A 25,874-nucleotide genomic window follows, 5' to 3' on the forward strand; every position below is an offset into this window, starting at 1 on the left:
GCTGACTCTTACTCCCTGAAGGCTCAAGCTTGGGCACCCATCCCATTCTGCTTTTTCCCAAGCACCATTTTCCCAGGTCTCCTGCGAGGAGTCAGTCTAACAGCATCTGTCCTCTCAGGGGGTCTGAGAAACTCCAGACTGACAACTGCCAGTTAATTATCTGCTCCTTTGAACACTTCCTCCTTATTAGATGTTTTCAAAGAAAACACATGACCTTAAGTGTGAATGCTTCAGGAGGCATGGGTTCATGCCGGCTCTTTGTGCTCAGACTGACCCATTCCTTGTCCCAGCAGCCATGGACAATGTCACCTCCTTCCACTGAGTCCCACAGAGACGGAGCTCAGCTCTCCTGTCGGCTCAGCTGCAAATGGTGGTGAGAGAACAAGACTTTGATATTCTTCAATTAATGCTCTCTGGGATGTAGGTATTAAAAAAAAAAAAAAAAAGCCCCAAGAAGAAAACAGTCTCTCCCAAAAAAGGCCCCAACCAGAACCTCAGTTAAATTCAAAAGAGGATGCTTTGGTGCTTTCCTTCCATGGAGAAAGAAGGAGCATTTTCTTCAGGCTTGGATGACTCACGATGCCTATCTAAAAACCACTGGGATTTTTGAGGGGCAGTTTGAGGGGAGTTCATGCCTGGAGTCAAACTCAAATTCATCCAGAGAGAGACACTGGGCTTCAGGAAAGGCAGCAGCCAACACTCATCAAGGGCCTGCCTAAAGCCACCTCTCAGGGTAAATTGTGGCAATGGTTTCTCCTTGCAGCTGCTGACCCTCTGCTCCAGTTCGCATGTTCAGACAGCAGAGCGGAGCAGAGGCAGTGTGCATGCTTCATGCCGGGTTGACTTGTCTGTCCTTGGCAGCTCCTGCTGGAGGAGCAGGATCCCTGAGGTCTTAGCATCCTACTGCTGTTCAGTTCAGTGCTGAGACATGGATTCAGCAGCTTCGCTTCCCGTGCTAGCCTGAAACCACCACGAGTGCTGTGGGCACGTCCTAAACAATCTCTGCTCCCTCAGCAAGGGACAAAAGCCCAACAAGGTGGGATGTCTGTTGACATATGCCAATGCCTTGTGCGAGGTCAACAGAAACTGGTCCAGTGTGTTGGCAGGAGGTCTGAGGGGTGAGGACTGCCATGTCCAAGCTAACGCAGCCTCACAAATGTTACACAAAATTCACCCGAAAGGCAAATGCATCCTCCCCAGCTCCCGACCAAGAACCATGACCCAGAGAAGTAGGCTTGATCAAACACGTTCAAACAGGCAGAAAGTGCTGCAAGAGTGGTGAACGAATGGGCAGGAACTCACTGCCGCTCTGCCCAGAGGGTAATCGGACTGAAAAACAGTGTGTATGTAGCTCATGAGAAATGTATGTACAGCTGGGCTGATTTAAGGGGATTGATGCTCTGAGTGAGCGTCACCCTCTCCAGCAGTGACAAACACCAGATGCATCAAAGGTGGTGGTTAAAGCCCTCTGAGGAAAGCAATTATGAAATGAGCTGACCTGGATGCAGATTCTTTGCCCTTGAACTGAGGGAGAAGGCTTAAGCAGGAGTTTTATATCCCTTCCAATCTTGCTTGTATTTAATCCTTACTAATGCAGCTTGGAAAGCGCTGTGAATGTTTGTCCAGCCCTTCTCTGGGCTCCGGGCTTCGGGGCATGATGACTTCTGCAAGGTTTGGGTGAGTGGCAGATTGAAAGAAGAAAAGGAGAGCACATGTTCTCTCTCGATTTTCTGTTGTTTTGGTTTTTTTCCTGTTTTTTTTTTTTTTCCCCTGTCTCTAAGGAAGGACAACAGTAAAGCAATAGTCTTAAAAGCCAGCTCTCACCTCATAGCATCCTCATTCTCTCCCCCTCTTGTTTTCTCTTTTTACTATCTCTTGTTTGGATGAAATATCATAAACTTATCCTTAAGCCTGGATCTGGAGGCTCTCACCTGCTTTACCTTTACACATCCTCATAGTGCTCTGACAACCTAAATAGATGTTAGGTTCAGCTGTTCCATGCACAAGCCAGTATCTGTAATTCTCATCAGCGGTGCTAAGCACTTCTGAAAATCAAGTTATCCCTTTCAGATGCCAAGACAAAGGTCTTGCAGTCTCTGCTTAGGCGGAGAGTTTACCTAACTCTGATAAACGCTGCCCTGTACACTGAAAAAACATTAATTTAACCATTAATTTCTGCCCATTATTGGATGATGCAGAGGGTGCTGTGAACCGGACTCTTCTTCATTGCTTTACAGTAAGGTACAGGCAAATACAGACCCTTGGAAAATGTGTTTGCTGGCAGGGAAGCTCAGTGCAGCAGATGTCTGTGAAGCCTCGAAGAGCAGGTCTGATGGTTGGAGATGCTGTGTCCCGGAGGTGTGTAGATCAGAAATTCCTGACTGCTCGGGAACTGGACTGGTCTGTCCATTTTATTTTCCATTTCATTCATCTGTGAGTGGGATTTGGCACCAGCTAGTTGTTTAGCCGTCCCATCCCTTTGCATCCATCTGGGTAGGCTGAATTTTTGTCTGGCTCCGTAAGCTACTCCTGTCCAGGCTATTGCAGACCAAGAGCCTCCTCCTGTGTGCTCTGGGTCCAGCTGTTCCTTTTTTAGCCTTTCCTGCCCCCCTTCCTGCAAATTAATGCAGCCCTGTAAAACAGGGGAGGCAGGGAGGCTTCTTCCAAGCTCATTTCATCATGCTTGTGATAGTCATCTTTGTGCTAGAAAGCCCTTTGTCTGTTTCATCACATTTTTTCCAAAGTATTTGGTAGGCTAGTGTTAGCAGGTCCATCAAAGTACCCGTTGGAGCCCTAGTGATGAATAGTTGGACCAGTGAATGGCTCTGCGTAAGATCTACTGCCCACTTACTACAGAGGTGTGTTGGACTAAATCCTGCAGAACTGGCGCAATGCAGAAAAGTGGGAGAAGAAATGAGGGTAAAAGGCCAGGAAAACCTGGAGCAAAACAGTTCTAGGGCATGGGGCAAGATAGTTATTTGTCAATATGCTCTTGGAAGAAAATGTAATTGTTGGAGAGCTGGCCTTGGAGGAATGTATGGATTTGTGATTCCATCCATCTCTGATTAAAGAGCCTTGACCATATGTTGCTGTGAATTATGTGTCTCCTGTACTTTGAATTTCTGTTTGTAGCTGACGCTTACCCTAAGGTATTTGGTGGAACTGCATAAAAATTATTATTGTCCTGGGGGGCAGAATGTTCCATCTGGCTTCTTTTTTTTAGAGTATTTTTGTAAGCTAAGGCCTTTGCCAGTGTGAACTGTGCAATGACTTGCTATGTCATAACAGTTGGCTGCCTCAGACATAGGGTATGAATATAAAGGTCACTGAAGAATTTATAGAGTTAATGATTTATTTCATCTGTCACTTCAGACAGAAGAATTACGGGCTCCATCTTGCCCAGCTGGGAAGAAACTTAATGCCGACTGCAGACAGTTTTTGCACTACAGTTTAGTGCTGGTGTGAGCTTTATCTCAGAGATTTGATTTGTCCTCACCTGTTCAGAAAACTAATTTTAATCTTAGTCCTGCAGTCTTTCTCTCCTCTGAGAAACTGGACCTATACTGTGTCAAACTGCTTCTTATGAGTAGGAAGCGGTCGGAAGGCGCTGGTGGCACCAGGCCTGGGTGGCACCGGGATGCTCAATCCATCTGTCCATCTGTCCCCCCAGGTGCTCCCCTGCTAACCGGGGAGACCACCCTGTGCCCCCTCCCCGCCTCATGGCCACAGAAGCAGGTTTGACTTGTGTGGTATGGTCATAAAAACAGGCTGGGCTATTGTCCTGATCTAGACGGCGGTGGTCAGGTGTGGGCTGCCCAAACAGGGGCCCTCAGACAGCACTCGCCACACATTTGCATACCTTATTATCCTCTTTCCCATTTCTGATCATCCTTCTTATAGCCCTTGCTCCTCCCTTTCTCCATGCCAGTCTCCTCCCAGAGAAACAGCCTGCCCCACTTATGGTTTTCCCATGGGTCCCAGTTTTGCAACATCCATACTCAAATTTGCTATTTCTGATACTATTCTCTAAGCATTTTTAACCCTAACTGGTATTACTGAGATGGTTGCCCAGTGCTGCTGGCCTTGCAGCGGGTAAGCTGGCTAAAGATGTGAGGAGTTGGGTGCTATAACATCACTGCGTAATACTGAAACGCTTGGGTTTGAAGACAGAGAGGTGAGCTCTTCAAAAGCACTCTGAGTTGGCCAGTGTCTGCTCTGGTTGATCTCGGTGGTGATATTGTTAAATGAACACTTTGAAAATCCTACATGACAGCCCACCTGAAGGGCTTTCATGTTCCTGCAGCTGTTTTTTCACTAAAAGGTAGATAAGCTTTGTTTATTTTGACTCTACAGGCAGAAGCACTTGTGTGGGATAATGATGTATCGGCTCATGCCCAGACTGTTGCCAAGGCCAAATATGAATTTTTATTTGGCTTGGAAGAAGAGAAGCCTTCAGAAATGGGTAAGTGCTATTTATTATTATTGTGTGGGAAAAAAAAGGAAATCTCTTAAGCCCCTCAGGAAAGTTTTGGAGAAGCTCCTCCCTAATGATCCCATGAGGGCTCGCTCAGTGTGCTACCTGGCCTTCGCCGGACCACAGTGCAAGTACCAGACCAAAGGAGCCTGCTGGTTTGGCACCACAGAATGACAGCAGTTCCCTGTCTTACGCCCTCAGCTTTCTCTTTGGCTCACCCGGGCCACCTCGATGTGACAGCAGGGACTCGTGTGCCAGAGACACGTTGGCGGAGGGAGTCCCAGCACCTCTCTGCAGCAGAGTTGTTTCAGCCACACGTTCTGCAATTACACATGCCGAAACACGGCCATCTCTGCCTGGAGGTCCTTCCAGGAATGCCCCTCCTGGTCTGCATGCTGCTCTTCCTACAGCTAGAGGTAGATAAGATTTTAATTTAGATACTTGAGGTGGTACCTAAACTGCTCCATCTTCTGTAGTTAGTAATTCAAGAAATCCAGGTGCAGTATCCAATGTTATGCCTAAGGATCAGTCTTGCTTCTGTTCTTTTCTTGTAAATACAGGGCGTTTTCTACCTTTTCGCAGCCTAAGCTTAGAAGAAAAGAAATGTAGTTACTCTACTTATTTCTCTTGCTTCACTATAATTATCAACAATCCATGCCTTCTTTGCAGAAGTATTTCCTCAGGCTGTTCTCTTTGCACCTTGATCCTTTCTAATTGCAAACTTTCTGGAATGTCACTTTTAATTAAAGAAGACTCCCTTCTTGCCAGAGAAGGGCAGCACTTTGTACAGAAACAAGCTGTGTAGGCTCCTCCACTTCAGTAAGGAAAGGAAGAAAAAACAAAGATAAAAAAAAAGCAGAACTGAAGTCTGGAAAGTGAGTAAACAGTTTCTCCCTGGATTTTCTAAAGTTTGGTCTTCCACTCGGGAAATCCCAATTGCAGAGTGGAGGGGAAAAAAATCAGAACAACCAAAATGTCCTCATTTAGGAATTTTAAAATCTTTTACAAATTGCCACAAAACGTGTATCAGATTACTCAGGAATCACGATGACCTCATTTCTTGTTTGGAGAGACACAGTGTGAGAGCACTGTCAGCAGGCATTAGTACATTTCCGGAGATTGGCATTAAATAAAGTATGCTGTGTCTAATAAATCCAAGTGAATCTATTGTTATTACTAACCAAAACAATTATCAAATGTGATGGGTATTCTGAGCTGACTGAGTACTGAGTCCTAAAATAAAGGGCAGCAAAGAACAAGCCAGATATATTGGCTTATGTGTGTACTTTTCTGTATTTTTCCTGTGCTGCTTCTTGCCTTGTTTCAGAATCTCCTTCTGTTCCTTTATTAGTCAGAAACTACCATTAGGGGCTAACAATTAGTGAAATAGGAGTGACTTCAAGGGAGAGTTTCCAAATATTTAACGGTGGTTAACATACAACATTTGTGAATTGTACCTGAAAACTGGGTGACATTGTGTTTACCCAGACTGGCTTCATGCTGTCACAAATGCATCTTCCTCCTCCTCCAGGAAGATGTTTGACCACAATGGATAAATGAGAGTGGTGCTGCCACTTCTACTTTTTTTCTTCAAGGTTTTAACTGCTTATTAACTGAGATGAATGAGGATGGGGTAACTGAGGGCACAGTAGTACAAACCCAGGGCTCTGGGCACCAAATGCTGGCTTCCTTTGATTTGACGTATGTCGAATATGTCATTACATACGTTTTGGGGGCAAGCAGCTATGCCTGAAAGTCTCTCTGTCCTTCCCTGTGTTAGATGGGGAGGGAAAAAACACCACCAAAAATACAAACAAACCCGCTACTTTCTAAAGTTGCCTTTAAAAGAAAGAAGACAGTCTTTTTGTGGGTCAAAGTATGAAAGATTTCAAGCAAACGAGTGACAGGGGCAGGGCCAGGAGAAGTACTGGTGTTTAAACTTGATCAAGAGAACAGCTTGTCAGTGTGGGCAGTAAAGCTGAACTTTAATTTATCTAACCCAAAGCAGTTTCACCCGTGCCTTGGCTGGCCTCACAAACTGAGAACATAACATGTAAGCTGCTGAATGGCTTAATTACTTCTGCCTCCCTGTTTATCCTTTCCCTTTCGGCTACAACCATATTACTGAAGCCCTGCTGGATGCTGTTGCGGGTACAAATTTTTTAACTGGATACTTAAATACTTGCATCGGACAAGCCAATTCACAAAGAAGGAAGAATAATTGGGAGTGACTGCAGCAAACACTTCTGTTTGCCTAGATAGGAGACAGCAGACTTTGTTAATAAGCTGCTGTGCTAATTTTTACCTTCCAGGTTGAAGCTTGTGGTCATTTTCACAGCTGAGAGGAGGGAGAAAAAAGTTAGATGTCTGTAGAAGAGGTGTTTCATCGATAATATTCAAATGCTAATAAAGCTGCCACATTAAAAACAATTCCTCCTCATTTCACTCCTTTGCTGCCCTCAGTCCGGTTTTATCTGGGATGTTTGTGATTCCTGATGTACTCACGTGCGCTCATCTTTACTGCGTGATGCCTCTTGTCTGGCTCCTCTCCTCGTCTGTTGCCCATCCTCCTGCCCTGGATGCATCAGTTGGAGCAGAAGCGGGTCCAGGCCCCCGGGACCCTCATTGCATCACGGGAGGGCTCGGGGCCACGCGTCTCCCTGCAGACCCCTGCTCATGGGGCTGCTCCTTGCCGCCATGGGAGCGGGTGCCTGGCCACCTTCCTTGGCGAAACCCCAGCGTTCTGCCTTCCAGCAAAAGAAAATGTTTTTTAAAAACTGAATTTGGCTGGTTTGGACAAGACGTCTTCTCAGCCTTGTTGACATAAAGGGCGCTTGTTGTATATGGAAACATACCCTCCTCTGGAACCGGCTGTGGAAACAGTGATCTCTATTGAGCAGCCTTATCTTTAGGCTTGGGCACGCTACAGAGTACTGATTTTTATGAATTTGCAGTTAATACATTTAAATGCCAAAAAGAAAAAGAAAAAGTCCCAACAACGTGGCTTAGTCCTAAAAAGTGCTTCCTTGGGGAAAAAAAGGGGAGGGCGCTACAAAATAATTGCTTAAGTAAACATGAAAGCCAAGTACCCCATAATTCCTGTTACATGAGAAAATAAATCCAAGACAGTTGTTAGGAAGAAAATAGCTTCTTAAGACTTACAAACAGTCTTTTCTTTGATGCTTCTAGGAGGAGAAAGCTTTCACCCGTCCTGTGTAACAGAGGGTTTAATCTCATCCTTCACAAAAAAGCCCTGTACAAATAGTCCCCAGGTTGCTATGCAAATCTGGTCTTTCCCAACAGCTGCTGAAAGAAGCTTGTTTTTGAATTCCTGGTGAAACAAATAGCTTTTTGGAAAGCCTGTCACTTGCTGTTTTGTGTACAGTGAGGTGTCATGAGGCAACTGAGCTCATTTAACAGCTTGCTTCTGCCAAAAGAGATGGTCCCAGCCGCACGCTGCTCCAGATTGTCTCATGCTAGTTCTTATGCTCATCTGTTTTCTTAGCAAGCTCAAACCAGCAAAAACTGAGTACCAAAAAACCCCCAAACGATGCCAAAAATCAATTTTAAAAAAAAAAGGTTTACTTTCTCCTGGCAATGTGTGCTGAATCACCTCTGCAAGGGGCCAAACAGTGCCAGAGCTGACACATGGAAGAAAATGAAATGCATACTTTAACCCATGCAACATACCCATTCCTGAACCTGAATCATAGAAATGATTGTGTTTGCTGTAGAATTTCTTCAACTTGTTTCAGGAGCAAAGGAAGCACAGAGTGGCTGCTTTTTTTGTACAAGCAAAGCCTTTTCGTTATCCTATGATGCTGATTTAAATAGCCTTAAGAAAATTACCCCAGTAACTTTCTGTAAAATGAGTATCACTAACTTACTAGGTTGTCCTTTGCTCTTCTGCCTCACTTGGTTTCTCTGTGTCACTTCAAGTCATGTGTGTCCAGCTCTGCTGCATCCTCCTTGCATTACATGGATGAGGCACTTTCCTGATCCTCACTCTAAAAACGGCCTTTAGACCACAGTCACTCACACGTTGCATCGTTCTCACACTAGCCCAGATTGCTGACTGTAGTCTTGCCCAGTGCTTCAACTGCATCGCTTTCCATTTCGATGCACCACCCTTTGTCATGTTTTCATCTCTTGCTCTTTCCATCTCCAGGCAATCCTGAAAGTCTGGGCACCCTGGTCTGGTATCTTCCTCTGCACCTCTGCTTTCCTGAAAAGGTGCAAAACTGCATTTTCTGAGGGTTGAAGGACTGCCTGATTTTCACATTCATGTTGCTTAATTACGGTGGACAGAACCTGTGAGGATAGGTACGTTAGATGTGCATTTAAGAGTAAGTCCTGTGACATTTACCAGGGACACATGCAAGGCTGGAATCAGGGAACCTCAGACCTGTGGTGGCCCCACACACAATTAAAATTCCATCATCCTGTTGTGTGTACTTGACTCAGCTTTTTTTTTTGTTGTTTCTAGTGTCTTACTGTGTTTTCTGACACACTGAAGACCCGCAGGAGTTTTTAAATAGTAGTGTGTAATCAATACGTTTTCTTGTAGATATCCCTGATGTTTGGTGTAACTGGTTGGCAATGATGCAAAGAGAAGGTTAACTTTTTAAATTTAAGTCTCCAGAGGTGCTGTATTAAAAGGTACTTTTCTGGTTGAGTTTGTGTGCTCTGAGAGGTGATTACCTCTCCGGCATCAGCACGTTGACCGGCTGTGCTGAGTGCTCCTCTTTCACTCCAATGTGGAGTAAACAGGTGATTTTGAACTACTGCTTGGATGCTCTGAGGAGCAGCAAGCTCTTACAGTGCTGTCAGAAGAGCACATCTGACTGTGCGTATGGAAAAATTAATGCCAGTGAAGGAGGACAGGTCGCGCTGTGCTCTGCATCGGCTGCACGAGGTGGAGCCGTCTTGCTGTCTCTCCCTTTGAATTTCTGAGTCCGGCTTCCCAGGGCTGGGCAAAGCTGGGGCACACTCTGGAGCCAGCCGCGGTGGTGTGATGGATGTCTGGGTTTCCAGTCCCAGGGAAAGGAAAACTGAAGGGGCATGAGGCATTATGTAAGTCCCTTGCTCTGCAGGAGGAAATTGGATGTCTTGTGACCTGCACTTGAAAGCTGGGTAGTTCAAGTTATCGTAACCTACAGCTGCAGGGAGAAGATTACCACATCCTCGACTTGGTAAACAACAGAGTTGTTTGAAGGCCAAGGGTTTAGTACAAATAATTGTTAAAACATGGACTGTTTGTTTATTGTTTTTTAAAGGTGCAGAGTTAAGCACTCAGAAGTTAGGAAATGCCAGAGTTAAGGCAGTAATTACGTCCCCGTCTGTGGGCTGTCAGCCTGAAACCGAGAGCTGCGCTGACGTGGGCACACAAATATTTGGGGGCCTGGTGGTGCCGGCAGCCCGTTGGTGGTGTCTGTCCGCTCCAGATGCTCGGAGCACACGTGGCGCAGGCTGAGCTCGGCTGAAGCTGGCAGGGCTCAGAAACACTTTCCCAGAGGCGGTTGGGCCCTTGTCTTCTGTCGGGCAGACAGAAAATGGTGCATCCAGGTCAGTGGGCACAACAGGAGAGGCTCAGCCAGCTGACTTGGCCGGCTGTAGCTGGGTACAGTGGGGCACAGCTGCATTTTTGCTTGTTGTCACTGCAGGCTCCTCTCCTCTCCTTGGCTTCAGCCCCATCACCTGGTGAGACAGGCAGCACACCAACACAAGCCCTCCATCGTGCTGTAGCCTTGATTCATCCCTGAAGCTTTCTGAAGGAAAAGATGCAGGTTATCTTGCTGCTGGAGATGGCTTGATAATGAACATGGAGAAGGCATTTCATTAAAATTATGTGGGTAGATGCAGTTCTGGCCTGGTATCGCACTGGAAAAGTGTAACACAAGGTACAGCAAGTATTTTTCCTGTTCGCAGTTCACCGCTTTAACAAGTGCCTTCTGCTCTAGACCGCTGCGTTGTTTATTTAACTCTGTCCAGCTTCCTGAGGAAGGGAATCTCATTCACTGTGCGAGCTTGCTGAAAAGTTACCATGCAATGTCCAGCTGTGCCTTTAGCAGCAAATACTCGGAGCCTGGGAGATGCACATGTCCCTCTGTGCCCTATTTTTGTTTCAGCTGGGTGCGTAACTCGATATCCAGCTCCTGGGGTGCTTTGAGGACTGCTTAGCAAGCTTTCTCTTAGCCTGGCTAATTGGTCTGGAACCCTGAAATGCGGTAAAGGACATCCTTTTCTGTGGATGTGCCTAGTTTCTTCAGCAGCTGCTGCAAAGATCCAGTTTCTGAGATCTGTGAGTAGTAGTGTGGGTTTTTTTAAGCCATTGTTGCTTGCTCAAAGTCTGGTGATATATTTTTTATCTGAAGAGATCTTTCTATTTGAAGGACTTTTTGAGGTTTTTGAAAAGATTCTTTAAAAATACAATATTTTAAATATGTAAGGTTAAGTACAAGTGGATTCAGAGAGGCTGCAAGTGTCAAAGCAGCTGTGGGCTGTCACAGCTCCAGAAGTTTCCTCTTTCAGCTGAAGGTTCTTAGGGAGCTTTTAAAGTAATTCTTGCTATCACTGTGTGTATCTACACTTACAAAATCACCTGTTAGCCGCTTCCTTTCTAAATCACAGTGGTAGAAAAATAGAAAATTTTGGATTCTTTTTGGATCTGTCTTTTGAATTTTGGGTTTAAGACTTTTCCAAACGTAAGTCTTAAACCAAAACTTGAGATTCTCGCAGCCACGTCAGTCCAGTGGGCGGGGCTTTAAAGAAGAAAAGTGCATTAAATATACTAAGATTGACCAGCACTTCTCATCAGGATAAGGAGCCCAGATACTACTCCCTTTGTATTCCCGCCTGTTCCCACTCATGCTAGCAGCTGTTTCGCTCTACCCTTTTGCTTTCCAGGGTAACGACTCTTGGGACCAAGCTATCTCACTGACCATCTGTGGCCCATACAGCAATTTGTAGTGGATAATCCCTCACACTAAACCCTCCCAGCACGTGCTGCATGTTAGTTTTGGACTTTGGCCTGTTCTGAGATCACTGTAGGCCTGTGAGTTGCTGTGGCAAGGTGCCATCCTTCCCGTAGCCAGGGGAAAGGTGTGGGGCTCCCTGGAGGACTCTTAGTTCAGTGTGGTTGGGGTTACGCAAGTGCTCCCTGTTTACCACTGGGAAATAGTTAAAATCTGTGGGGGAAAAACAATAACGCAACCGAGTCACAGCATTGCTTACCTAAGGCTTTGCATCAGGAACAGGGTTAGAAGGTTTGCAATTGTAAAAAAACCACACACACACTCAGACACACAGTGACCCAGGTATTTTACATGCTGTTTTGGTCATTGCTTTCTTAATGGACAGGATTTACATTCTTAACCTAGCAGCTTTTCTCACTCTCTGTTTTTCAAGCTGTGACAACTCGGGCATCACATCACCACCTGACTCCAGGTGCTGGGACTTGGCCAGCAGAGAGATTCGGGACGAATTTACCTAGTGTGGGCATGGCTGTCCTGTGGCAGACTGAAGGTTCGCCTAACACAGCTTCTGGTTGCCCAGATATCCCAGAATTTAGGGAACTATGCAAGAGCAGCAGCGAGCAGTACTTCTCTGATAATGTCTTCCATTGTGCAGCAAGCCGTGGGTGCGGGATTTCCTGAGCGACACACTGCCCCTGGGTGCTTGCAGGGGGATTATTTTCTTCCCTGAAGCGGTCAGTTTAATTTCTGGGTAACCCTGAGCTACCGGCTGCCACACCACTGCCTGGATGTTCAAGCACGGTGAGTGCAAGGTGCACGCTGCCTGTGCACGCTACTGGGTCTGTGTCAAACCTCCCGCTGACAGCAGCAGGGACCCCCTCTGGTCTTCTCTTTTTGGGGTGAGGGATCTCAGCCAACATGGTCACTTCTGCACAGGCTCTGCCATATCTCTGGTCCCCACCACCTCCCCTGCGTGTTTGCTAAGGCAGCAGAGGCATTTAACCAGGACTTATTTTCTAGGCAATTCTCCCCTACCTCTTCCCTCTGCTCCCCCTCCCTGCCTTCATTCAGCTTCCCCATTTCCACCAACGTCTTGTTTTTACATAATGCCGGTGTAACTTTGCCGGAATGGAGGCCTGGCTCCACTTCTCCAGGCAAGCAAGCTGCCCAAAAGCCTGGAGGGGCTGCAGGCTGCAGAAAACCCTGTGCCCAGTCCGGCCTGGATGTTTGCAGTCCAGTTATAAAAGCACGGTGCTTGCATTATGCTAATCCCCCGGCTTTGGCTAACGAAGGACCTCCGCTAGCCAGGCAGGACCTATCGCGGCACGGAGAATGACATCATTTGGAAAAAGGGCTGCTGCGCAAGGCTGCCAGTGATTGTGCAGCATCCCTCCCCTCTCACAGGGGGAGGCCGCTCCGTCTCGGCGTGCGCGGGCACTGCTTTATAAATCGCAATAGTTTTAGTTACCACAGAAGTTGTAACTCGAGGGAGTGCAGAGCGAGGAGACACGTGTGACCCCCCTCTCTGGCAAGCTGCAATAATGATATAATGCCATAAATCCTGCGATTTGTTCATTAAGCTCTGTCACCTAGAGATTCGTTTCCTCTTTATGCACGCATTGTTTTTACTTGCCCTAATTTGCCTTTTATAAATAATGGCAAGAAATGCCGGTACCAAGAAAGCATAACTGGTGTGACGGTGCATGCAGGCTCATCCTTGTGCTGCTTGTGATCGGCGCAAGGAGCTGCGGAGAAATAAAATGCAAGATGACTGGGCTGCTTTGTGAAACCTTCCAGCTCAGTAATGCCGAAACGCCATCAGGTGCCCCGCGCTCTGAAACCAGCACACGACTCCCAGCATCGCCATTCTGCCCGTTTCCTCCCTTATGGACGCAGTTATAATAAACGGCAGCTAAGCACAGACGTCTCCCTGGCGTACCGTCAGGCAGCCTGGCTGGAGGAAATTTTTCTTCCCCCCTGCAAGCTGCCAAGGTGGACTCCTTAGCTCCTGCGATAGACTGAATGAGACTGCAGTTCCCCCATCAGTTTCATAATACTCAGAAAGCATCCATTTACATCATTGTGTGCAGTGCAGGGCAGCAGCTGCCAGGAAATTTGAAACTGTTTTGATTCCAGTTGACTAGAACAGCAGCAATTGAATTAGCTGGTATCGCTATAGATAAACTGATGATCTGTGCATTTTATTTCTTTGACCAATGGGTAACTGCTGGAGCTACAGTAACCTCTGTGAGTAAGGAGACTGTTCAAGCAAATATATCTGATTTCTTGAGCTAGCTTATATATATATATATATATACTGTATAGAGAGAGACCCTCACACCATTCTTTTGTAAAATGTACCTGTAAACAAAATGTCTGTCTATGCTTGTAACTTGTGTTTTGCTTCCTAGAATTTCCTTTTATTATACTGTAGACAAGCTTGCTTGACATGGAATGGTTATTTACCGATGAAATATCATATCTATGCCTGATTTAAGTCATGAATTCTTTCAACGTCTAGTCATCAGAAAGGCTGCCAACTGCTGTTAGGTTATATTTGCCCAGTCTCAGTTTTCTAGCCACTCACCCCCTTTCTATTTTAGCTTTTTCTCTCTCTGTTGAATTATTTTTTTTTTCTTTTCTTTTTTTTTTGCTTAGTTGAAAGAAGCCACCTTCAATGCAAAGTAGAAATTGGTGTTACCTGAGAGTGTGTGTCCTTTCTTTGTTTGTTTGGTGATGGGTATTTTTTTTCCCTGCTCATCTTCAGTGCGGTCCTTAAATTTTGTTGTTGCCTTTCTAGCCTTGTTTGTAATGCAGTCATATTGGGGGATGGGGCTGGACAGGATATGCCAGTAGCTGCAGCAAGACATGATGCTGTGGTGGTGGATGGGAATAAGGGAGGAGTTTCCCTTAAAGAGCTCAGGCTCCTCTAAGCTCTGGTACCTGAAATAGCTCTCAGCAAAGGGAAAGACTTTGCTCCTTTTAGGAGCGGCGGGCAATTGGTGGTGGTTTACCGCAAGGAATGGAGACCTCGGCAGTCATGTGCATGGTGGTACCTAACGTAATGGGGACAGGCTGCTGCTTTGGTGCCATATGTGATTTTTTTTTTAATTAGGCAGTGAATTAGGCAATGTTCCTGCAGGATGCTGTGAAGGCGAGAATCCCGCTGACTTGTGCTTGCATATGGCAGCAGCAGCAGTCCTTCCAGAGCAGGGCTGCTGGTGCCTGACTCTAGAAAAGGCCTTGATTTTCTACCGTGAAAATGCTCCTCTCTTGCCCAGGTGAAACACAGCTTGCAAGTGTGGCAGGGAGGAGTACCTGTGCATGCTCCTTCCTCCTGCACGTCTCTCTGTGCTTATATTTGCGTGTATGTGCTTTGTACATGTACCTCTTCTGGAGTTTGCTGGGCTTGCCAGAGGGTAAAGTTTCCTTGGGATGAAGTTCAGGAGGAGAAGTAAATCAGAAACTTGCTCGGGATTGCTTACTGCTGTCAGCAGTGGCCGTCGGTGGCAGATGGGGAAGCACAGCAGTGCATTTAGCATTCACCGCCAGAAATAAGGCCACCTCTGTTTCCCTCATGTTGGTTCAGAAGCTATGATAGCAGTTAGCGAGATGAACCTGGCCCCTTGGCAGGGTCTCTGTGCGGTGCCTTGTCAGGGCTTGGCCTCCAGCACACGCTGGCTGCGCTCCAGCCCCATGGGGGGCCAGGGGGTGATGCTCTGGGCTTCCTTCCAATGAGGTGGGGTGCGTGGGTTGAAGGGAGGTGCAGGCGGTCCCAGCTCCTGGGGCACTATGCATTGCCTCCCTTCAGGATGCGGCCAGAGTGTGCGGGCCAGGCAGTGGCATGGCCGAGCGCTGCCCCGCGGTGCTGGGGACATGAGGTGATCCCAACTGGGACACCTCACGCTTGCAGGTCTGCAAGCTGAGAGTTGCTGTAGGTGGAGCTGTGTCCACTGAGAAGGGTTTATGTTAGCATCTATAGTGACGGGCTCCCTATCGGCAGTTCTCCTCTCTTAAAAAAATCCCATCTCTGGACACGTGCTGAGAGAGCAGCAAGCACTAATGCTGCTGCATTAGAGCAGACCAGGGCTGTGGGGTGGGGAGCCAAGGCCTTTTGCTGGCTTGGGCTGGTCCCGGTGCAGGTGTAGGGACATTGCAGCCACACAGCATTGTTCTCATCTGTGAGTCTGACCTGGTGGAAGTGTGTCCCAATGGCAGCCTGGTGCCTGTGCCATGAAATGGGTGGGCTTGGGGTGCACCCAAGCACTGCGTGGCTGAATTGTGTGCAAAGGGGGATGTTTGTCTGGGGCTTCGGGCACTTAGAAAAAGCACCTGGAAGCGCTCACGTGGGGAGAGGGACCTCGCTCTCTTCTTCAGACTCTCCCTAGTGCACCCACATCTGTGTGTTGGAAACCCTGCCATGAAGAAAGGCTGGTGATGTAGAGGTGGACAGGGCATCCATGCTCCTCACAGCTCCCTGAGGCCTTGCAGCAGAGAAAAAAACCCTGCTTTGTCCAGTCGCTGTCCTCAACAGCAACCAAGTCATCTAGGTGAAACCTGACCCACTGAAGTTTTATTATGGAGTGATTAAATCAACAGCATGGAGATATCTGGAGAACCTACTGGGGAAGAGTCTGTGGTTTGGCATGGTCCAAGTCTGTCACTTTGATCCTGCACCACACACAATGTGTGGTGTTTACCCTGTGGCTAGATATACTGGATAGTGAGCTGGCAGGTGTGAGCTGCTGCTCGTCTTTACAAACCACTGGCAGATAGATAGCCACATTAGTGCGGTGCTGAGCTCATGTTAAATTATCCTCCCTTTCACCTTCAACTCAGCCTATCATTAATGACAGCTACGTGGCTTCCTCCTCAGAAATGGCTGGTGGCCAGCCTGCTAGGAGTGGAGATGGGAATCTGTTTGTAACGCAGCACCTAGAGATGCACCTCGAGCAGGGCAAAGCATCCAAATGCAAGTTGGTGTCTGGTTTCAGAGCTGTCACCCCTGACATTTTTCAGAGTAGGTGTTTGGATCTGGCCCCACCGTTGTTTATTTTAAAGCACTTTTATATTCCAGGCCAGTTTTTTCCAGAAGGGTGCAGCGAATGCAGCTGTTGCTGTTTTGTTTTTTTTTTTTCAAAAATTCAGTTCCTCCTTGGGCCATAATATAAGGTGGCCAAGTATCCGTCATTGTGTCATCCGTGAGGTCCCTCTGAGGACAGCTGGTTCTCTGTTACCCCACAACAATGGGAGCCAGTGGGTGCTCGGCACTTGGAAAATGGGACCATCTGTTTTCGCCCCTGCTTTGTTTACATCAGTTGGAAAAGCAGCACGAGGAGGGGAGGGGTAGCAAGCTTTTTGTGCAGCGGTGAATTTGCTGCAACAGAAGATGTGAACTGCTTGGTATGCGTACATCACTGCAACATGATCTTCAGTTACCTGAGTTGTTAAAGGAAGAGGGTAGTGCTGGCAGAAAGTTGAATTGCTCATTAATTGCTTTGTAATTTTAGCTAATTGTCTTTGTCAAAGCTGTGGAATATATGGGGTGTGGCTGATTATCTTCCCAGTGTTTCATCTTTACAAGTGAAAATGACCTAAAAACATTTTTTTAAAATAAAACCAACACGTATGGTGCATGCTGTGGATGGATGTCAGACCTCTGAATATCTGCTTTCTTCAGCCTTTGTGCCTGGCCCGTGGCCTCAGACTGTTCATGGGCCGCTGGGACCCTTTCTGAAGTGTAGCAGACATTTCTGGCATTCCTTCCTCGGCAGTGCACACTCCCAAAGTAGGGCTGCCCAAAAACTCCTATGTAGAAGGTCCAGCTCTGGATAACTGCAGTGTGAGAGCGTGCAGAAGTGAGTTAAACTGAACAGTATTTTCCCTGCAGGGGAGAGCATAGTTACTCTGTTAGGAGAGGGCTGGGAAGGGAGGTCAGGCTTTTTGCTTATGCATATGGTAGGTAAACCCATGCTCTCTTTTTTTCTTTGCAGGTAGTGGCCATGGAAGCAGCATTTTGCTCCCTCATACCATCATCAATGAATTTCCAGAGTATGGCACCGTAGAGCCAAGCAGAGACACGCCGAGGGCTTCATTGCCGCGCCAGGCAGAGCCCGTGACACGCAGTCCAGAAAGACAGCACAGTCACCACCGGGTACCTGGCAGGCCCCTTCCTCAGTGTGCAGCTCCTGCAGACAATTCGAGACCTGACTCTGGGGCAGCACAGCTGCGCGCGCCAGAAGAAGGTTTGCAACCTGCGGGTAACCTGCCAGAGATTATGAAAATCTCTCGACGGCTGGAAGCAACAAAGGTACAAGAGAGAGCAAATACTTCTCTTGATTCAGAGATGCAAATGGAAAAAAAGAGCGTTACTGGCAGCCAAAATGTACAGGCAGCCAGAGAACCAGTTCCAGCAGGCCAAGAAAAACCCTCAGACATGCCTCTTCCATCTGAACGAACAGCTGAGGAAAAAATGCATTTGATCGTAGAGAAAGATCTGGCTGCAATATGCACTGGAGAAAAGCAGTCCGAGTCCTTGCAAGCCATCAGTAATAAAGCTGAGGAGGTCCACACAGCGCAGGAGACAAGCTGTCATAGACCATCTGTGACAAACCTGGAAGCAACCAGCAGAGTGGAGGGGTGGGCGCATTTTGAGGAGTTTTCAGCGTACAGTCAAGGCAAAATGCAAATGGGTCCTGAGAGGAGGCTCTCTAAAGAGGCAGCTGTGAGCAAACATGTAGAATTTCAAGGGGTGGAGATTTTATGGCTGCAAAAAGCTGAGGAGCAAAGAAGAAAGAAGCACTCGCTGCTAGAGACTGTGTCTGTGGAGAGGAAGGCATTCCCCAAAACGTCCAGTCACCCTGCACCACCAATGGTCTCCCCAAGCTTGGTCTCCTTGCCAGACAGTGCTTGGAGTGAGGTCTGTGAGGACCTGAGGCTGGGACCCGCTGCCCCTGGAGCCACTCCTCTGGCGCTGCTCGATGAAAGTGGGGAGGATGAAGTTTTTGTGAAGGACAAGAAGAACCACGGCAAGGAGGAGACGGCTGTGCTAGCGAGAGGCCAGGGCAGGTGAGATGATGCTTGGGGGGGTGCAGGGGGTAGGCGGGGTTTCTCTCGTCCCACGCACGTGGCTTGTGCCTACCCCTTTAGGAGCTAATGACAAACAACAAATGTTTGTCTGCTGCCTGCGGTGTGGTGGCAATGGCTCATGCCTGGTGGTGGCTAGTGCATGAAGTTGGGACTGAACCCTGTCCACACCACTTTGCTGAAGTTTGAAGTCCGTCTCAGGTTTGGAAATGTAAAGATGTCTCTTGCTGTTTGCAGAGTAATGGCTGTGTGATGAAGCATCTGTAGCAGGTGTAGTTGGGATCTGGACATGGCATATAATTAAATATTGGCAGGATGCAGGCCTGGCCATATGTGCCTGGCCAGATTTTCAGGTTTCGGGCAGAGTTTGTGCAAGAACGGTGCGAGCACCTCTGAGAGGTCAGATAATAAAGATGTTTTACCCAGGGCCTTGTGTGTTCTAAGAGGGTAAATGCTGTGATGTGCTTTCTATATTATCTATCTGTGTTTATGTAATTTTAGCTATATATATTGCAAAAATTGTGCACTGCTTTTTACAAGAGCATCCCAATTTTCTTACTTTCTTTCCTGATGCACATCTGTAACAAAGCAAAGGGTCCCACCAGCGCACTCTGAGCAAACCGTGCCTGCTCTGACCTGGCGGGGTGTTTGCTGCTGAAACAACAGGATCTCAGCAAGGGAGGTGCTCCTGCCTCTGAACCTCAGGATCTGCGGAGTTTCGCTTTGGCTAGTGTGTGAGATCGCTTGGGCGGGCAGCCCTGATGCCTGGCATGTGCTGTGAGAAGCCCCGCAGTATTTGGTGCAGCAGAGAAGAAAACTCTCTTTAGAGGGATGCTACGCCTTCCCCTGTGCATGTGCAAGCAGGCCAAGTCTTCCCCCTTCAAATCTGGTTCTCCTGGCTCCAGGTTTTTAATTGCATTTACTTCCCTTTGCATTTTGGAGGGATTTCCTCCAGCCCTTCATTGAAGACCCCACCCCTAGGACTTCAGAGCCAGCAAACTGTCCTCTGGGGGTAGAGGCCTCATCTGGGTGCACATCTTCAACCTGTGCAGCCTCTGGCATGGCAGTGGTGCTAGCAGAGACCTTATGCATTTGTGAGTGCTTTTCTCCTTTGCACATAAGCAACTGATGTTATCTGTTAGGCAATATTAGGCTTTCCCCCTGCTTCCCTCTTTTACACAGAAGATTGTTTCTTTTCATGTCCCCAGGGAGGGAGATGGTGCCAATCATGAACAGAGGTAGTGCAAGGAGAAAGTAGTATTTTACCCGCAGTGTCCTCTCCTGCACGAAGCCACGTTGACCTTTCTGTTTACAAAGGTGGAAGGCGAGGAGGTTCACCCAGAGGTCTAAACCTTGCCCCCGAGCTGAAACGAGCTGTTTCTGATTAATTTCCAGGATGATGGAGGAGGGGGAAGCAGCCACGGGAGGATATGAAGATGTCCTTGGGCAGAGGCACTCCGATGTCTCCACTGATCTGTACAGCTCACAGTTCGAAAACATCCTAGACAATGCATCTTTATACTACAGCGCAGAGTCGCTGGAGACGTTGTACTCGGAGCCCGATAGCTACTTCAGCTTTGAGATGCCACTCACTCCCATGATCCAGCAGCGCATGAAGGAGGGCGGCCAGTTTTTAGATCGGACATCAGCCTCAGGGCAGCCAGATGTCCTGCAGCTTCCCCCTGACGGGAAGGTGAAGGGCTGTGGTGAAGGCATCGCCAATGGCTTAAGGGATGTAAGTGAAACACTCTTCAGAGGAGATGTCACTGAAGTCCCTCGTTTGGAAAGGTAAAAGCAGTGGGTGAGCTTTCTGTGTGCCTGCCAATTTTTCCCTGATGTCTGTTTACTTCAGCGGACTGTCGCAGAGTGTAGTTTTGCCTCTTTCAACACTGCACGTTTTCTACACAGAATAATTTCCAGTGTAACAGTGAGCTGCAGGAGAGAAGTGAGCCATCCAAACCTGCCATTCATTTGAAAAGTGCAAATTTATTTTACAAAGGTTTTGTAGGTGATCCTTGTCTATCTAGCCAGTGTTGTCGTGTCTCTGGGACCTGTCCCTGGAGTAGTTAGTTACCGGTTACAGATGAACCTTGTTCAGCTCCAGTTATACCTGAGTTTGTTAGCAGCAATTTTAGGAACAATAACACCCTGTGCACACAGATGAGTTGTCCAAATGCAGTTCGTGATTTGGATGTTAAAGGTGTGTCTCTGGGCATATCTTTTCCTCTCTTGTCAGCGGGAGTTTTGCCAGTTACTTCAGCTGAGACGAGGTTTTGCTCCCACCACATTCATGGCATTAGAGACTGTTCGCTGCTGCTTTCATTTGTGCGCTAGTTACTGATTGAGAGAGGAGGGCGCTTTGCAAAAATGTTAATAATTTCCATTTAGGTAAAGGGAGAGATAAGAAAACCTATTAAGAGAAGAGTCATGTGAGAAGCAAAAACTAGGCTAAGTGGTCAGAAAATGCTGTGTAATTGTAGAAACTCGCTCTATGAGCAAACTTTCCTCATCGTATATTGTCAGAGAGGGTGGGGAGAGTGAAAGGCAAAGTCGGGGGTCGAGGCAAAAGCAGTAATCTGTGGAGGGGGTGAGGGACCTTGTGAGTGACAAAGATGCCTTGGGTCTCCATTCTCCAGGGACATGAGTCTAAGAGTCCTTAGACTCTTAGATGGGACTAGTGTAGTCTGAGCTTTCCTGGGAGTCAGTGGTGGGAGGTCTTTTATCTGTTTTATTCCTTTTGTGCTAGTGTGAAAGAAGTCCTTTGAGCAGAAGTAGTTTTGCTGACTTTATGGATTAAGGTACAGTTTGCCCTTAAAAGAACAGGCAGAGGGACTTAGCAGTTTAGAATGTTTTTTCCATCAATCCTACTGGAAAAAAGGTGTTTAAATCTTGTATCACCCTGAGCTGCTTGGTGCCAATAAGGCAATAAGTGACTGCTAATCTGCTATAACCGGTGTGGAGCCAGAAACTGAGATCAGTCCTGACACTTGCAGCTCCTTGCTTGTACTGAAACTAGAGATTGATGTGAGACTGGGCAGTGGAGGACAAACAGCACATACAGACCCTGATTCTGTTACCCTGTAGTTGCAGCATCTAGTATCTAAAAAGTACTGTCAAGTAAGGCCCACATTGGCTCATCAAGATGGAAGTTATCACGAAGACGAGGTGTGCTTAGATAATGCTTAGAGACACATTAGGTGCCTGCCTAGTATGGATTTCATTAGGAATTAAGTTAATTTTAGTTTAAATTTGCCAATTTTAAGGATTTTTAAATTCTTCTTTTTTCCCCCTTAATAAACAAAGAAGAAAGAAGTGTCCCCAACAGCGGGTTTGTTAGGAAGCTCTGCTGTTGTAGTCTGCAGGGCTCTGTTACAGACGAGCCCTGAGAGCTCGCTCTCTTAAGGTAGGTGCTGATAAAGAGTGTAGCTGCAGCAGTACAGCCAGCCATGTATGTGCCCAACAGGGTAATCCTCTGGACAATAACCTTATTAACCACCACCACCCCCATGATATTCTAATATCATGTTGTATTGCACCAGGGTGCAGGTGACTGACGGATTGTGTGTGCTATGTTGTTGGAGCCAGTGGTGAATCACGGTGTTAAGTGTGTGGGTGAGGAGCAGTGTGTGCATGCTGGGGCCTGCATGGGATTTATTCACAGAGGGGTCAAGACAGTGTGTCACTGTGATGCTCAGGTGAACCAGAAATAGCTGCCTGAGCTGTGGGTACTATTTGTAACAGTTTGCGTGTGTGGTTGTGTTGCCTGAAGCAATCCCAGACTTGTTTTTTCAACTGGAAGTCCACGTGTATGATACGTGTGCGGTAGCCAGTGCGGCACCTTTGTGCCTTCTGCTGTAAATCCTTGTTTCCTATGGTGCCGCCAACCTGCGGTTCTATTGCGGCTGTAGTTTCCCATGTGTCACGCCTGCCTGGTGCTGCAGAGCATCAAGGGGCACCCGCTGAAGTGGTCCAGCTCTCCCGGAGAACGAGGTGGGGAAGGCAAGCCCACCGCCCTGCCTGATCCAGGCAGCGCTCCCTGGCCCTGCATCCCCCAGCCAGCAGCAGGAGTTCGCAGGCAGCAGCTTGCCTGCGATATATCGCAGAGCCACCGGAGGTCTCTGTGCCCTCTGCGCAGCTGCCGGCTCTCCCTGAAGCCGGGGGCTCCCGCAGCTCCCTCTGCCCACCCTGTGATGGGAAGTCACTGGGGGGTGGGTGCAGGCAGGAGAGCGGGTGCAGGCAGGAGAGCAGCTGGAGGACCCCATCCTGTAGGGATGGAGGCAAGTGTGGGGTCTCAGCATGTGAATGGTGGTCAGTGCAAAGTGAAGTGGGGGAATTTGGGATGTGGGGGGCTTGGGAGCAAAGCAATGCAACATTGCAGTGTGGCACAAGAAGAAGCATAACCTGTCTTTTCCAGAAACTGCACTGCCAACCCAAGTAAACAAAAACCGAAACCAAAACCTCAGCAGCTCCCCGATATATTTCGGTGACATAAAAAATGTGTGGGAAAGTGCGTGGGGAGAGACTACACTTCCAAGTACCAGTGCTAATTTATGGGGGAACAGAGTGTGAAATACTGGCAGTTCTTCACAGTCCGGTACAGAAGGGGAGGGCAGATGTAAAAGCAAAGAGTTAATGGTTTACACCTGGAAATTGAAAGCCGTGTGCCAATTAGGAAAGGAGGAGCAGGTGCTCCCCATGGCCGTGCCCTCCTGATAGCAGGTAGCTGAGCACCACAGCACATTTGCATCTCTCTGGAGGGATCCTGAGCGTAACTGACATGAGGACCCTAGGTGGTGTGAGGTTTTAATGCATAATGGCAAGGAAACCTAGTCTTGTAATGAATAAGTGGGAGGGTAACATCCTTCTCTGCTCTTAGGAAATCGCTAGCTCTGGGAGGGGTCAGCTCTGGTATGTGAAGGCCAGTCACGTGCCTTCAGAATTGAAAAAAAAAAAGGAGAAAAAAAAAAATTATTAGAGGCTTGCGGGCTGCAAGTTCCTATGGGCTCCTGGGTGTCTGGATGTTTTGTCCCTGCTGTCCTCCCTATCAGCTGCTGGCCGTGGTTAAACGCAGTAAGTCCTGGTGAGAGCCGTGTGATGTGCCTGCTCTGACAGCCACCTGCCGTGCTTCCTTAGGGCAGGGGGATGTCAGCTGGCCCCTGGGTTTTCCTGCAGGACAGGTTGGCTTGCTTTTGCAAGTAGTCCTTTCCTATCACAGCTTAGGTGCCCTTTGCATCTGGCCAGTGGAGGAGGGATGCTTGGGGAGAAGGGTGTGCAGCTTGCCTTCCTTTGGGAACAGTTCCAGCTCTTGGTGTCTTTTGCAGGGTTTAATCTCTTTCCTAGGTATGTAATGATGATCCCTCTGGGGGAAAAACAAATTTCTGCAGCTGGAGTAGCCTTAAGTTTCCCCAGGTGGGACTGGGAGAACTGGGGGAGGAGGGGGAGTGTGTGAGGTTTCAGAGCTGAGGGACAGCCTCACTGTGTATCAGGGCACCATGGGGTCCCCATGAAACGTGCTGAGCCACAGGTTGCTGGTGTAATGAAGCTTTGCAGTGGCAATAAAGATACTGCATTTGGGCTGTGTTTGGTCCTCTTGCCTCTGTGTTATCCCTGCAGAGGCACACAGTCCCCACCGTCGCACCCGCGCCCCAAGTACTGTACTCCTACCTTCTTGTGCTGGTGGGTTGTGTTGAGACGGAGCAAGGCTCAGCCTTGGTATATGAGAGTTTAGTCTTACTTGCAGAGGCAATAAGGAAGACTGTTTGCAAGGTGCTACCCAGACTTCGAGCCTGAGTTTGCATCGCCTGAACTAGGTGTAATCATTTACACCAAATCAGAGTGGGAGGAAGGGGACGTATTTCCAAAGCAGTAAGATATACCTGAGGGAAAAGTGAGTTATCTTTGCTAGGTATACAGCGAGTGACAGAGCATCAGTGTGTCTAGAAGTAAGGTATGAAGTTCTCTTGGTGATGATCCCCATCTTTCTTTTCTACTTTCAGACTTTAAAACAGAATTTCTTTTAATCTTCCCCCCCCCCCCCCCCCCCCCCCCCCCCCGCATTCTTTATAGCAGGCTTCCCATTCCCTCTTCCCTTGTATGCTACAGTCGGAACAAGAAATTTAAAAAAAACGAAAAACTTCTGGCATTTCTTTCCCTGAGTTGTCTTGGAAGGTGTGGTCTCTGTTGGTAGGACACCGCCAAAGATTTTTCTAAATCCGCAGAGAAAAGAAAAAAATCTGTATTGCAGCTCCTAATCCTCAAAAATGCTAAATATTTGCCACCTGCCATCATCTTCAAAGAATTGCTGGTGCTCAGCAAATTCTGCAAGTCCTGTTATTTTACTTTTTTCCCCTAGAGATGCAAACACAAATTTAGTCACATATGTAGTCTCTTGTAATTCAAGGGGGGAAGAAAACAAACTCCCTAAAGCAATCTGGTGGTTATCAGAATAAATGTACAAGAATGTAGACTGCTGTTCCCAATGGCTTCCAGGTTACTCTTAATGGTTTGGGCCTCTCATAGTAGTTCCCATGGTTGTTTTCTTTCTTCTGCATATGGGTCATTTCCCACAGTTTCTTAGCTGGCACTCTGCTTATTCCTTCTTTGAGACGATAAACTTTATTGACAGATGAACCCAGTTTTGATCCCTTTCTCTGCGTTGATTCTCTAAGTTTCCTCTCAGTTTATCAGTATCCTGCACGCCAGTTATGCTTCTGGTTTTCAGTTTGCACGCCGGTATTTTTGTCCAAGGTAGCTTGTATTTGATTTTCAATGTAGATATGAGACTCAGTACTTACATGTCTAACATGTAACATTTATTCACTGATTTTATTAGTCTGTCCAACAGCAGTCTGGTAGAACTTTTTCCCCCTGTTTTCTCACCTTGCAGCCTGGTTGAATTTTTTTGTGTAGTGTGAAATCTGCCGAGATCCCTGTGTTCCTAAGCAGACATTATTTCGGACATGCCTCAGCTCACGACAGACTCTGGGACCTAGGAGAGCTGGGGCTGCCAGAAGGTGGTACTTCATATTTGCTGCCACCTGTATGCCCGGGATAAGGAAGGTTATTCAGAGGAATGCCACTGGTTGTTGTCCTAGAAGAGTGAATGTGTCAAATGCATCTGCAGGCGGTGAGCAAGCAAACACGTGCTGGAGCCCATTTGCCTGCACATGGGCTACTGCATCTGTCAGTTGTTGAGCCACTAGTAAGCACAATATGCTGGCATGGGTATGTTAAATCCAAGTAAAGATGAAGTGGCACAATCCGCAGGGGTAAATTTCTGAAACTGGTGGCATTTTGGCAGCTGAGGATTTGTCCCTTTATCACACAGCTTAGTAACTTCA

General features: G+C 47.5%; 1 protein-coding gene across 1 annotated transcript in view; it reads left to right on the top strand.

The window, feature by feature from the left end:
• The window catches only part of PSD3 (pleckstrin and Sec7 domain containing 3), a 106,026-nt gene that overhangs the window by 8,358 nt on the left and 71,794 nt on the right, over positions 1-25,874 (top strand). The window contains exons 2-4 of the mRNA XM_076362999.1: positions 4,354-4,462; positions 17,442-18,516; positions 19,930-20,322. Of these exons, the coding sequence (XP_076219114.1) occupies positions 4,354-4,462; positions 17,442-18,516; positions 19,930-20,322 (1,577 nt within the window). The remainder of the gene's footprint in view (positions 1-4,353; positions 4,463-17,441; positions 18,517-19,929; positions 20,323-25,874) is intronic.

Source organism: Aptenodytes patagonicus, chromosome Z, assembly GCF_965638725.1.
Source record: "Aptenodytes patagonicus chromosome Z, bAptPat1.pri.cur, whole genome shotgun sequence".
Taxonomy (NCBI): domain Eukaryota; kingdom Metazoa; phylum Chordata; class Aves; order Sphenisciformes; family Spheniscidae; genus Aptenodytes; species Aptenodytes patagonicus.